Source organism: Malurus melanocephalus, unplaced genomic scaffold, assembly GCF_030028575.1.
Source record: "Malurus melanocephalus ecotype Western Australia unplaced genomic scaffold, MMel_1.1 scaffold_191, whole genome shotgun sequence".
NCBI classification, from domain to species: domain Eukaryota; kingdom Metazoa; phylum Chordata; class Aves; order Passeriformes; family Maluridae; genus Malurus; species Malurus melanocephalus.
The window spans coordinates 367,599-382,149 of NW_026623423.1; the positions used below are offsets into that span (position 1 = coordinate 367,599).

At 38.9% G+C, this 14,551-nt stretch overlaps 1 protein-coding gene across 1 annotated transcript in view; it reads right to left on the reverse strand.

Moving 5' to 3' along the window:
* Nucleotides 1–14,551, reverse strand: part of PIGG (phosphatidylinositol glycan anchor biosynthesis class G) — an 84,540-nt gene that overhangs the window by 25,563 nt on the left and 44,426 nt on the right. The window contains exons 11-12 of the mRNA XM_057373247.1: nucleotides 13,471–13,780; nucleotides 4,277–4,440 (exon numbers count right to left, since the gene is read on the reverse strand). Of these exons, the coding sequence (XP_057229230.1) occupies nucleotides 4,277–4,440; nucleotides 13,471–13,780 (474 nt within the window). The remainder of the gene's footprint in view (nucleotides 1–4,276; nucleotides 4,441–13,470; nucleotides 13,781–14,551) is intronic.

Consider the following 14,551-nt stretch of genomic DNA (forward strand, 5'->3'; position numbering starts at 1 on the left):
ACAGCAAATGTATTATCTGAAAACCTCCTTATCTTCTATTCCACCTTACCATACCGGCAAAAGACACATGGGCTGCATGTATCTAAAGCACTTTCACCTCACAAGTAGGTTCTTAATGTCTCTCATCACATCTCCACAGGCAAACTGGCACAGTCCAGGCTAGGAAAAGTGGACATTCAAGTGAACTGAAAATCTATYCAGATGTTGCAGAAATTCCATCTGAAAGCCAGTCACCAGTGATCAACCACAGGATGTGACACGAGGGCCAATACTGCTAATGTCTTCACTAATGAACTGGATGATGGTGCAACGCCCCATCAGCAAGTCTGCAGACAATACAGAATTGCGAGGTGTAGTTTGTGCAGGAGCTGAATCTGCCATTGGGTCTGCTGCTACTCGGGAGCATCTTGACAGGCTGAAGAAATGGACTGACAAGAAACTCAAGAAGTTTAACAAAGGGAGACACCAAATTCTGCACCCTGAACCAGAACAGGCTCAGGGCTGACCATCTGGAAAGCAGCTATGTAGAGAAGGACATACACCATTCCTGCTGGACAACAAGTTGAGCAGGAGCAAACAATGTTTCCATGAACAAACTCAGGGCTGCAGTGCAAAAAGTAAAGCCAGAAGGTTGGAGGAGGTGATCTTTTCTCTCTCCTGAGCAGTTGTGAGATCTCATCTGGGGTTCTAGACACAGTTTTGGGGTCCTGAGTACGAGACAGACATGCGTGTCCTGTACTGAGTCCACTGAAAGATCACAAAGATACATAAGGGGTTGGAGCATCTGACAAAGTGAGAGCCTGAGAAAGCTGGGATTGTTTAGCCTTGAGCAGAGCAAGTTTGGCAGGGTTCTCACCAATGTTCATAAATGCCTCATGAACAGAAGAAGATGTACTCAGAAGACTCTTCTCATTCAGTTAAAGGATGAATGATAAACAAAAAATTCCCCTAAAACACCAGTGAGCAACTGTTTAATTCCATGTGTTGCCATATGCTAAAATATGCTCAAGAAGACCGTGGAGTATCACTGCTTGCTCCAGATGACTATCCTTTGGACAGGAGAGTTTGACTCTAGACCCAAGTATTCTATGGCTTCATAAATGCAAAGTGTCGAATGAGGGAAGGGTATGTATGTGTACTTGCCCCTAGGCAGTGATGCCCAACTGAACACAGCTTTAGAGAATTTCAGCAGGAAGCTCGTAAGCCAACCCAACTGATGCAGCTATAAATTACATGGGCTCTCCTAAGTGGCTGAAATTAATGAAGACAGCCCTGAASTCAGGCTTTCCTACCCAGGCAAACCTCCTGAGATGCAACAGCTCTAAAACAGGCTGCAGAATGCAAGGGACTTTGCTAAGAATGACACTGCTGAGTGGTTCTGGGCACATATTTATCTTGCTCTCAGGACCACATTAAAAAGGGTTTGAATTCCACTGACCAAGGCATGTTGCTTACAAAACAGTTAATAGAAGCTTTTATAAAGATCATTCCAAAGCATCTAGCACTTTTTCAAAAAAAGTTCAGTCTCCTATCCATTTAAGAAAACACACAGAGCGGCTGACACCATGTCTTCTGCAGTTTCAGCTTTGGTTCCAAGGTGTAACAGCCAAGTAATAAGACAATCAGTTGGATGGCAATGGCAAAGCACAAGAGTAAAATAAAATGCATACAGACCACGTTCTGAGCAGATTAACATACCAACTTAAGCAAGTCCCAGCAGCTAGAGACTCAGGTCCATGTTTATATACTGTTTCATTGAGGAAACAACCTTATCAGTTGACCCAAATGAACCTTAAAATGGCTACAGATGCAAGCTGCTGGGTGGAATTTACTTACATAATGATGTGGATGTTACAGGCCATAGCTACCCCTTGAGAGAAYGTTAAAACAGCACTGTACCTGGCAACACTACTAGCTGAGCTTTYAATCTGCAAAAATTCGACCAGGAAAACATCAGAACAACAACCAACACTACTAYAGAGGCACATTATTTGAAGCACTATTAAACAAGTACAGATACTCTAAGATTTTGCCACCAAAAGTATTTTGTTATTTTGTTAGAAGAGCTCTCCAAAAACATGCTGTATGTTATAATTTTCTCTTCATTGTATGTTAGTGTTTTGCRTGTTAGTGTTCATCAGAGTTCGCAGCCTATGTTTAAGCAACAATAAGACTGCAGTTCTTTAAAWTACTGGAGCTCATTTCTTTTCTCCTCCTTCCCCAGACAATGCCACSAAGGCAGAGTTTTCTACTCTGCTAGGAATCCTCCAAGCACAAGCAAAACGTGTCAGTTCCAAAGCACCTACAGKGTAATGATGAAGAACGGAGAGGGACTGCTAAAAAAACCATCATGGCAGAAACAAAGATRTGAACAGTGAAACAGCTCAGTGCTATTTTAAACAAATCATGGCAGACATATAAAAGAATTGAGAAAAATAGGACACTCATAGAATGTAAGCAATACCCAGGTTCACAGGTCACATATTTACTAGTATTCAAATGGCAACACTTTTTATATGTACATGGTCACTCTATGCCTAAATAGAGTTGAAAGAATGAAGAAAATTTGATTAATTTGGATACAGGGAAAATGTATTGATTGAGCAAGGCAGAGCATTAGAAACAGAGTTAAAACTCAGTTTGGTGTCAAGTCAGCAGGTAGTAAGGAAAACTCAAGAAAGGGCTTTCTGAGGTTGCACAAATCAAGATATCAATAATTAGTGTACTCCACATCTACTCCTCCTGAAGCAAAAAAAAAATACCAGAATGAACTGAGGAAAGTCTGGCTTTTAGAAATATCACACTCAAAAACCAGTATTTAGACTATTAATCTATTTAAGACCAAAGATGACTTCTAAGGTAGCTGTCCTCAGACTAAGAGGAAAGGCTCTACATTGAGTCTCAATTTAGACTAAAGTGTGCGTGAGTAGAGCARTGCAATGGCCCAGCACTGGGCTGCATAAATCCACAGCAACCAAGCAGAGAGTGCTAAACATCTTTAGACTCCCATGTAGCAGACAGGCAAATCAGTGAATAAAGGTTACTCACTGTGAATACCTGTCAAAGGAGACTGTTAATGCAAACCAATGGACACACTGACCAGGCAGAAATTTAGTCTGTTAGAACAGGTCCCTGGCTCAAAAAAGCGCACTGGTCTGTGCAGCTTGGGCAGCTGGTGATCCCACGTCCTTATACCTTTAATTATCACAACCAAGCCAACAAAGTGCAGGCATAGCCCAAAATAAACAGCAAAAGAAGAAGAAAGAAAAAACAAAAATCACTGACAGGGTGAGACCAGATGACGCTGTAGATAAAAAGGAGTCACAGGTTTACAGAGGATGACAATGAGTAACGCAAAAAGTTGAGATAATCTGAATACTGTCTAAAATCCCACCTGCCAAGCCTACTGCAATATTTTGTTCATCACTAAAAAAAAGGTAGATTTAAATTCCACATATAACAGAGCAAAAACTCTGACGCAGTAAGTCTCAGTTATTGTCAAATGTTAATTCTATGAAAATACATCACGGTTTTCACATTTGTGCATTGTTATGATATGATACGGAATTCACAATTCCTGTATTTTAACATATTGTATCACTCAGTTTGAATACGCTGAATGATGAGTTAAAAGCAGTTTTAGATAGCCCGATTACATTTTATATGCACGCTCTTAAAATACATTAGCATTTTACAATCGTCTTCTTAAATTTCCAATGCATTAATTCATTTTACTTTAACTCATCCACCACACAAGATACCCAGAAATACAAACATTTTAGCTACAAATGACTGCAGTAACCAGTAATATACAATAACACTGCTATGTTTTATTTACAAAATCTCTCACGTCGCTATGTCAAAGAAGGATGTTCAAAGAACATAACCTTATTAAAGTCTGAATTACTTTCAAAAATCCTTCTCAGGTCTCTGACTTAAAAGGTTTCAAGAGGAATGTTTTTAGGCAGAACATGCTGTCAAAAAAAACATAATAAAATTTTAAGTAATTTAGCACAGCAAACTGAGAACTCATTAAGAAACAAAATTAGTAAAACATACATGTATATTCCCAGAGCAAAATGTCCGCAGATAAAAYGAAACTGCAAAAGTTAGGTGATACAAACTCATACTGAATAAAAGAACATGCATTCTTCTAATACAAAACTTCTAGGGAAAAAGATTATGTGAACAAAAATTTCTTTGAAAAGGTATACACTTTATGGATGGGCATTTATATCTGCAGTACATAGAGGAGCATTACTTCAAACATGATTACCTGCTAACTTCAGAACTCAAATAGCACAGCAGATGGATGGCCCAAAGAAAAGGTCCCGCATATGTTGCAAATGCTGTGAGGAAGATAGCTGGTATCTCCACATAGCTGTCTAGTCCCACAAAACCTGCTGAAACATCCACAGTAGCAATGCCATTTGAATTTCCCTGAAAATAGAGATAACATAGTAAATACTCAAATATCTCCAAAGATACATTTAGAATACATTAGAATAATATTCATTATTGCACACATTAAGGACTTACTCTTGAAATTGCTTTGCAGCACAGCCATATTCTTTACATCTCAATTTCAATAAAACAGCTTACCAAACAAGTGCTTTTAATTAGGATTTACAGATTAACAAAGGCATAAACAGCATGCTATTTTGCTTGTCTTATTTTCTCTGCAAATTAACATGCTATTGTTTAATGAGTTACATTAAAAAAACAACTTAAAATACACAGGTACACTTGCTGATTTCAGTCACTTATTTATGACACTTCATTAATGAAAAAGATGCATTTTCCACCACACATGGTTCAAACACAAGGTTTTATGTCTGCTGCCTAAAATTACTCCAGGGAATAAAAAATTTCTTTCCCTTAGAGACAACAGGACTCTAATTCAGAGCAGTAATGGAACACTACAACGCCCAACTACCTGCCTCACGGCACAAGTTCCTGCATGTAAACAGATTAAGACAGCCAAATTTAGAGAGGTTTCTCCTTCCCAAGTTCTATGCCAGAGAAGATTGCATTGAAATACACCAGAAGTCAGCCTAGATAACCTGAATCATCAGTAAAAGGCATTTAAACCTAGCAAGAGAAAAACAGAAGTGGCATACAGCAATTAAAGTATCAAGACTTATCAAAGTCTGGTATATTTTACCTAGTTCTCTTTTTCAGCGACCAACAGCAGTAAATAACAAGGAACAATATAAAATTTAATTAAGTGTTTTCCACTGAAAATCCTGAAATATTTAACTTTACCCAAATACCTAAAGTAGCAAACATACGCTATGAGTAAGAAACAATATTTCTTAAATTAACAGGCCACAGACAGGTTTCCTCAGACTAGTGAGGAAAACTCTCAGATATCCTTGCTGTACCTTGAGAAACTGATTTCTACAGCACTGATATTCTAACACGCATCAAATCCTCGTTTTCCACCTACAGAATGCCAGAACAACACAAATGTGAGGGCTGTCACCACAAATAGCCTTAGACTCAATCGCAGTAGAGCATATGAGGAGTGGTGGCTCCCCACTTCCCTCAAATCTGACCTTGGCTCACCTTAGTGACTGCAGTCCTCTTGAACTGCAAGTTACCCCAGCAAGGAAGTGCTGTCATTAAATACACACTTCTGTCACAAAGCCCAGAGCATACAGGGAAGCACAAAAGATTGGTAGCTTTTTCAGGTATATAACTAACTAGGCACCAGTGACAGCAAAAAACCTGTCCCTGAAACAGCTCTAAAATCTAAGAGAAAAAAAGCCATCTGTGTTGACAGCACCATTCAGAGCTCGTTACAAGTGGTCACTGTCCCCATGAATCCCACCACGAAGATATTCCCAGAATGTAAATGGAGCCTGAAGCTCTAAGAGGGCAGTATGGTATGGATTTTACCAAAACACCATACACTGGAAAAATCTTGACTTGTGACTGTTAGTCTTCCTCATTTTGACTTTCATCAYGCACCACTGTAGTAAATCATTGCACCGGTGTAATCAATTATTGTTACACATGTAGTGTTATGTTCAGCAATACCAGGATCAAAGCAAAGCACAACTAATGATAAGCAGCTAAATAAAAAAAAATAAAATAAAACTGTGCCCTAGAACTTGTAATATGAGACTGCAAAAGAAAGCTGTAAAATAAGGCTACTCCTCAGATTTAATGGGTAGAGATTGAGGCCATGGCGAGAGCCAAAAGGGAAGTGTAGCACTTTGATGCAGGGCAGGGTGCTGATCTCAACAAGCAAGAGTTTGACTGGGACAGGTAGGGAGGGAACCTATTCTTTTTTTCCTCCAGTCCCTGTCTACAGCAGCATGCAGAGTAGAAAAGCTGAGACATCAAGAGATCCAGCTCATGTCATAAAGAGCTGAAAGGTCTCTTCAAACTCTTTACTCCATGTGCATATGCACGTGGTTGATCCTTGGTACCTTGGGGCAATTCTCCATCCCACTGCATGTGAGAAGAATAAATGCAGCACTGGTCCTGCAGAACTGGGCAAAAAGATGTAATCCCCTCTGAAATGAGGTCAGGGCAAAGTAAGGAACCTGGAGGCAAGAACAGTGCTTTCACCCTTCTCCCCAATTCCCCGAATTCCTTTCCCACAGGGTTCATTCCATCTGTCTTTGACTTTTAGAGTGATGTAGTTGTAGAACAAYGATGCACATATTTGGATCCACACACTTACAACTCCAACCACACTGTGAAGTGTCCAAACATTCTACTTTTACCATTAATCTACTGAACCTCATGGATACTACTGCCACCAATCCTATTAGAAGAGCCCTGCTATGCAGTAGGAAGCATTTTTTTTCTTCACATTAGGTATCTTTTTCCAAGACAAATTCATGTATTTACACTAAATTCTCACAACTTATAAATTCTAATCCTCCACACAATACATAAATGACAGTTCAGAGTGTCTTCTTTTATTTTAACATATCACTCTACTATTTCAGAAAAGGTTGCCCAGAAAGGTTCAGCTCTCTCTGGACAGACCTTGATGGTTTCAAGACCCTGAGCCATTTGGCTTGACCTCACAGCTGACACCGTTCCAAAAATGGGACTGAATTGTGGGCCTTCTGAAGGCCCTTCTGTAATATATGTAAATAATGTAATTATCCTACAATGCTTTGAAACCACAACCAGAAAAAGCAAAAATCACTTTAAAATGTCACTCAGTCCATCTCTTTAACTAAAGGCAAGATGAATTAGATATAATTTATTCTAAAAATGTATAGACCTGCTTCGTTTCCTCCAGTGATAAAAACCACCAGAAACTGGAACTTTATTTTGTTTCTCCCATTCCACAGATATACTGCTCTAAGCACAGCAACAAACCCCCACAAGTCTAATAAATAAATACATGGAATTTTTGTTCATTTATGAGCTTTCATCCAAGGTAATGAAAATATTTTTAGCAATATTTACTGCAAAATAAATTTTTTAGAAGCTGTTTTATTGAAAAGAAACAACCGAGTTATTTATTTCTACTCTCACGCATTTTGAGGACAAATGATAAAGATAAAGATACAACATACTTTTGGGAAAGGACTGCTGAATTATGAGCCATGGACAACTCAGGGCTTAGGAGAAAACAATCAATTATTCAAGCTCATTGAAAAATTCATCAAGAGATTCTTGAACTTGCAATAATATCCTGACAAATAAGTAGCATTCTGACTACATGTTTYAATTTCATCTATTTTTTACAATACTGGAGTATTTTAAACTTTGCCTCTCTTCATCAATTTACACAAAGTAAATAAAGCAAACACCTTTCCTAAAACAAAACAAGAAAATAAATTKGGTCTACCCAGCTCCACATTAATTACACAGCACTTTATCCAGACAATCTCTAAAAACCTTCAAGCATGAAGACTGCAAAACCTGCATGAGAAGCCTTTTCCTCTGCTTACTACTCACAAAAATCTGTCTAAAAYGCTGGGGAAAAATGACTTCATGCAGAGTCTTCCCATTTAAGTTATAACTGTTCAACGAATTTGCCTTATAGATCCAAATTGTCAAAGAGCAGAAAGGGATAGCTGGACCAGGAAAACAAGGCAGGCGAGAGCAGTAATGCAGGACTCTTCCGTGGCATATCCAGGTCAGGGCTGGATCCAGAGACAATGATCAGGGCTAGATGCAGCTCAGGGATAGCAAGTCTGTGGTGACAAGACAGGTCTAAGACTAGGCCAGAAAGCCCAGCCACCAGAGCTAGAGCAAGCTCAAGAAAGTACAAGACACACACACATACCTGCTTACACAGCTGTGATACAATACAGGCAGTAAGTAAAGCATCGGATTAAAGCAGAACCAAAACAGAAAGAAGGGCCAGATCCCTCCTTCTGCTATTCCCCATTAGCTCCTCTCTCAGTGAAGGAGATGACCTTGAGGTCTGCTAATAAACTCCAAGGCAGGAGATGCATTCAAGGTTCTGGCATAGAAGAAGTGCAGAATGCAAAACCAAGTGTAAGATCAAGGCATTTGTTTTCAATCCACCCTTTATTTGTGGGGTATTTCCTACCTACATGCAAAATAAAAAAATTAGCTTCCACATCCACACACTTCATTTTTTTCCCCCAAGTGCATCAGCCATAGCATCTGATTAATAAAAAGCAGTATTTCCTCCTATCAGCCTTGCCTACTTTGCACACTTAGGATTTTCACAGATCTACTTCCATAAAGTCCTGAMGGACCCTAACAATACTTTTTGAAAGAGCACTGCCTCATTCATTAAATATGCTATCCTGAACAAGGCTATTTTTACCATCACATTCAAAAGGCCATCACTTACAATCCACAYGCAGCAAGACAGAGTTACTGCTTTTGTCATTATGTACCATATTGTCTACCAAGATTTAATAAAGGCTCAGCAACATGGGCAAGTCTCATTTCCTTCATAATCACACCAAGACATGTGCAAAAAGTAATTCTCCAAAACCTCTCCAAACCTCTCTCCCATTTCCAGATGGAAGCATTTCGTATTTCATTTATAYTTCTCTTCTCCTGCCTCATTTAGCTAGCACAGTTTAAATTTAGTATCCAATGTGATCTACATCACCAGCACATTTCAGTGGTTTTCAATATTTGTATTTCAAACACAAGCCTGCTATTTTTTTGTATGCTACATTAGAACTTTATGCCTGTCTGGAAATTAAAACCCTAGCACCACTCTGAACCCAGTCAGGTTAACAGTGGCAGCTCAAGTGACCACAAAACTTAAAGAGACAAAGTCAGGGAAGACATTTAAATCTATGCCAACGGTGCATATCATGCCTAACAAGACAGTTGTGATTTCTTCACATCTCTCCCCTGGAATTTTAGAATAGCTATTGCTCACTCCTGAGGCAGTAAACAAGCAACTATCTGTTATCAAGACTAGCTGAACAAAAGTCACTACTTAAGGTGAGAATTTSATGGACTTCTCCAGCAGAAAAAGCCCAGCTGTACTTCCTTAATGTTTATTCAGTACCTGAGAACAAATACAGCCCCAGACTGGAAAAGCTATTCTCAGAATAAACTGAGAGAAATTTACAAATTGAAGAGAGAGCATTAATTAGATTTTGAACTACCTTTGTTGCTTCTATTATTCATGAAATACCAGCCTGACCATTCTACTTTTCTATGCTAATATTCGGAACACCAGATAACTGCTTTCAATTGTGAAATGCAAAAAAGAAGTCCCTCTTAGCCTTGTATGATTCAATTTGTTTCTTTCCATCCCTTCARAACACTTTTCATCAGAGAAAAATAACAAGCTAATATCTAAAGTCTGGTAKTTTGGTCAAACTCTCAATTTCCATTCTAAAAAGGCATCTAGTGTACTTACAACATTCTTAAAAGAGAACCAAAAATTGGGTCCCTAAGGAATGGGGGGGGGAAGGATTGTGAAAGAAAATTCCATCTGTTTTGACTCTTAAAAGCTCTTTTTCCACTAGCAGAATTGATTTCTCCATTTCTGAAATATCTCTAAGATTTTCTGAAAACAGAAAAACAAAAAGAGAAATAAAGACAGAAAATAAAGGAAATCCCTCCTGTTCTATTACAATTCATTTGTCATTTTAATCAGTCTTCGGCATGGCGAATAGGCACACACCAAGTGGACAGACACACAAAAATATTCTAGAAGACTGTTAGCTTGCCCTTCTGAAATTGATACATTTTTAAAGGATCCTGTGATAAACAGACTGAGGAATTTTTCAAAATTTTTGCTAAGCTATTGCTAATTACAAAGAATCTTTTCAAAGCTGGAGCTTAYAGATATGTGACAGGACACAAAAATGCAGGTTCTTATCTGGGCCTGCTCTATGTCATACAAACCAGCATGGAAAACAACATGAGGGAAAAAAGCTTTGGTCTGCTTCTAATGGAAGTTTTGGTAAGTAACGATCACCCAGATCATTCTCTAGATCTTACAGGGACAGGAGATGCACAAAGACCCATCTAGAAATCGGGTTCACAAGAAGGTAATGCAGAATTTCTCGTTTATGAGGTTTGGATTCTGTGATTCAGCAGTATGTTTATGTGGAAAAAATTCCCTAGTCAGAACTAATCTTTAAAATATCCTGAAGTTTGCTGAAATCTGTATCATACTGGAAGTTATTATTTCCAAAGGAAACACTCCTAGAAGAAATGTCAAAATTGCCAAGAGAGTGATGGGACCTAAGCAGATGCCTAAGCAGAAAACTGCARGATATCCAAAAACATAATTTGCAGCCAAGTAAAATGGAAAGCACTTCTTACAGTCTTCTAAAAACAAAAAAAAATMATCAAGTATAGTTGAAAATGCAAAACATTAGTCATGAGATAGAAAAATCTTTCTGCTAACACCAGTTTAAGACCACCAGAAAGCCAAAACAGATGCTACCAAATYCTGTTACTTTCTACTGGTCTTGCATAAATACATTTTCATTGGTGTAGAAAAAAACGCTTTGACACAGCACAGTCAAATGGAAAGACACATCAAGCTCTTGACAGCTCTAATAGCTTACTTCTGGAAAATGTATACAGCTGCTTCAGTTCATGTAAATTCTTTCAGAAAAGTTACTCCCAAATTTTTGGCATCATTCAGAGCAGAYAAGACACAAAATTTAACCTGCCATATTACATGTCCAAAACAAAATTATTACTTCAAATATTTTCTATTTCATCATGCCATACTGGCTAAAGATACATGGGCTACATTTATCTAACACACTTTCACTTCATGAGCTCTTTTAAGTATCTCCTTAGCCAAACAAACAGATGCAATCCAGACTAGAAAACAAGACACTCGACTGGAAACTGCTCAGATGTTGAGCTCACAGGGCTGCTATCAGCAGCTTCAAGTCCATCTGGAGGCCAATYAATACTGATCAGCCACAAGGACAGACCCAAGGCTGATACTGTTGAACATCTTTACTAATGATCTGGGCAATAGGACAGTCCTCTCAGTAAGTCTACACACAATACAGACCAGGGAGGAGTGGATCATACAGCAGATGGGACTGCTGCCACTCAGAGGCACCTCAACAGGCTGGAGAAATGAAACGGCAAGAAAATCAGGACATGTGCCAAAGGGAAATGTCAAATCCAGTACTCAGGGAAGAACAAAACTATGGTCACAGTGGAAACAGCCATATGGAAAGCAGCTTGGAAAAGATCAGCCAGCCATTGTCCTTTGTGGAAAGACCAACAGCACCTGGGACTACATTAGGGAAAGCCTCACCAGCTGTTCAAGGGAGATGCTTCATTCTCTCTAATAAGCAGTGGTGAGATCCACATTTGTTCAAGTCCAGTTCTGGCCTTGCCACCACAAAAAAGTCATGGGTGTGCTRGAAAAAGTCCACTGAAGCACCACAGATGATGATGGCAAAAAAAGCACCTGTCATACAAACTCTCTGGGTGTGTTTACTCTCAAGAGGAAAAAGCTCAGTATGGATCATAACAATGTGTATGAATATCTGAYGAGGGGAAGTACAGGCAATATAGCCAGACTGTGATTTTCTTGGTCACTCATTAGTGACTAGCAAAAGGATGAAAAGCAACACATAGAAACAGAAATACAAGGCATTCTGATTAAAACCAGAGCAAGCTTGTTATTAGCTAGGGTGGTCAAGTCATAGGACTAACTGCCCTTTCAGGTATTTAAATCTGAGAATGAACACAGTTCAGAACAACCCGGTCTGTCTGATCTGCTTTTACATGGGGTCAGCTTGGACTAAATGAGCTCCAGAGGTATCTTCCAGCTTCAACTCTCCAGTAATTTCATGGTTTTGTGAAATTCTCAGCCAAGTGTAACAAGAATTCAGCATCACTGAAAACATTTATGAATCATTTGCTGCATTATTTGCTGCATTCTTTTCCCTAACTAGGATTTTCTTGCCAGCCTCCTCCCCATTAAATTTCTGGCAGCTATTTTTGTTTGGTACCTCAGCACAGAGAGGGCTCCATCTTCACCCTTTTGCCAACTGCACTAAGGGGTGCTCTTAGGAGGYTGCAGTCAAAGCTGCCTGCCTGAGAAGTAACACCCAAAGCATGCAAAAGCCATTCAAACATGACATGATATGTCCTCTGAACAAGAAAAGTGGGAAGGAAGGGATGAATCATGATGATCCTACCTGCATCAACAATTTCCTATACAGACATACACTCTCAATCAAGCCAATCCTCAGTCTGCAGTTACAGAGTCAGAAACAGTAGAAAGTACCCTAAGCTTGACCAGAGTTTTAACATCCCCAGCCCGGCCTAGGAGGCAAAGTCTCACAATGAAATTTTGCAAAACCCAYCTCTTAAACCTCATTCCCAACTTAACAAACGCCCTTCCTAGACAGCCTACTACACTAAATTTCCAACAATACTAGAAGTAGAAAGGTCCTCTCCAGCTTCAATGCAAAGCAAAGTTTCTGTGGAACTGCAACCTTACTTGCAATGCAGAGAACTATGCAGAGAAYTATGAACTGAAGTGAGTAAGGCTCATCAGGAAAGAAGGTATCATTTGATATAATTAGAAAGAAAATAAGTTCTGGTTATCATAAGAGATATTATTACATGCTACAGAACTTTCGTTCTGCCTTAAACAGAATGCAGACGTATTGTGATGCTACCAAAAGTTTGYGAGCCACAAGAACCAGTGACAAAAACCACCTGCCTCTTACTGGTATTAATCAGCTTATATGACATTTTAAAATTGAATACCACTTAAAAAGTCCTTACAAGGCCCATTAACCAGAGTCAACCTGGTATAGGTCCCTGATCCTTGTAACACTTTTAGAAATCTACACTGAGGGTAAGACACTAAGGTGTGCACCTTTCTCTGATTCTGAAAACAAAACATTAATAAAACGTAGAAACTAAACCCTTCTGAGCACTCAGTAAACTCTCCCACTGTAATATTTAGTTAGCATTTTATTTACAATGGACAGTATTTCTTTGAAAAATTAATCCCTCCCCCACCCCTGCAGCAGAGAGTATTCAGCTTACCTGAAAATAGAAGAAAGCTTGGCCAAACCAGTAGTGCATGATAGTAATCTGTGCTGCATCGAATTTCAAAGGTCTCCAAATATATTTTGTCATCATTGTCTGAATCAGCAGACAAAACACCAAGACTGGTAAATTGTGAGGTCTAAATAGAAGAGCTGCTAGTAGAACCAATCCGCTATATACTTCCCATAATCCTGTGCTCTTCATGCTGGAGTCTGCAGAAATAACCTGTGACTTTAGTAAATCTTTAGTGCCAGTGAAGACTATGCCAAGAACAAAGACATAAACAAAACGAGCTTCAGTAATCCCCCTAAAGAGAAAATAAGATTGAAAAAAAGTTAATAAATAAAACAGAAAGATGAGTTACTTACTAATAACTATTTCAGAGTCTTTCAAGAGGTGAAGATCAACCAGTTCTGCCAATCAGGTTAAAAATCCAAGGCTAGCATTTTTCAAATCCCTAAGCAATTCCATTATCAAAAAAAAATTACAAACTGCTTGAAGTTGTAATTGGCCCTTACACTATCTTCAAACAACCTGTAAATTCATTTGCCTCTTCACTTCCAGTGAAAGCCAGCTTCTGAAGAAAACATAGCACATCGTCCAAAAAAGCTGACAAGGACAAAAACGTTKTAAGCTTTAAAACTGTGACCTGCTATTCTAGAAGTGCATGGCCTGAGAAACTAAGAAAGCAAAAGCAAACATCCATCAAAATGTGGTGACATTCTTATATTTTCTGGGGGACAAAAAAAAGTCACAGGTCTCATTATTGTGTGCTAGGTATACCAGCAATCCAGCAAATTCACCAAATGAGCCCATGAAAAAAACTGTGATTATAATTTTTTTTTTTAATCCTGCAAAAGCTAAAAATGCACATTATCTACACAGTTCATCTGTAATTGAATATACACTAGCCTTAGGTTCCACAGACTCAAAGAATGGATATCACTGTAAGAGACTACAATGAGTCATCTGGTCCAACCTTCCTGCTCAAGGCTCAAGCAGGGTCACCTAGAGCAGGACAATTGCACTCCCTCCAGTGAGGGAGACTCCACAACATCTCTGTGCAACCTGTTTCAGT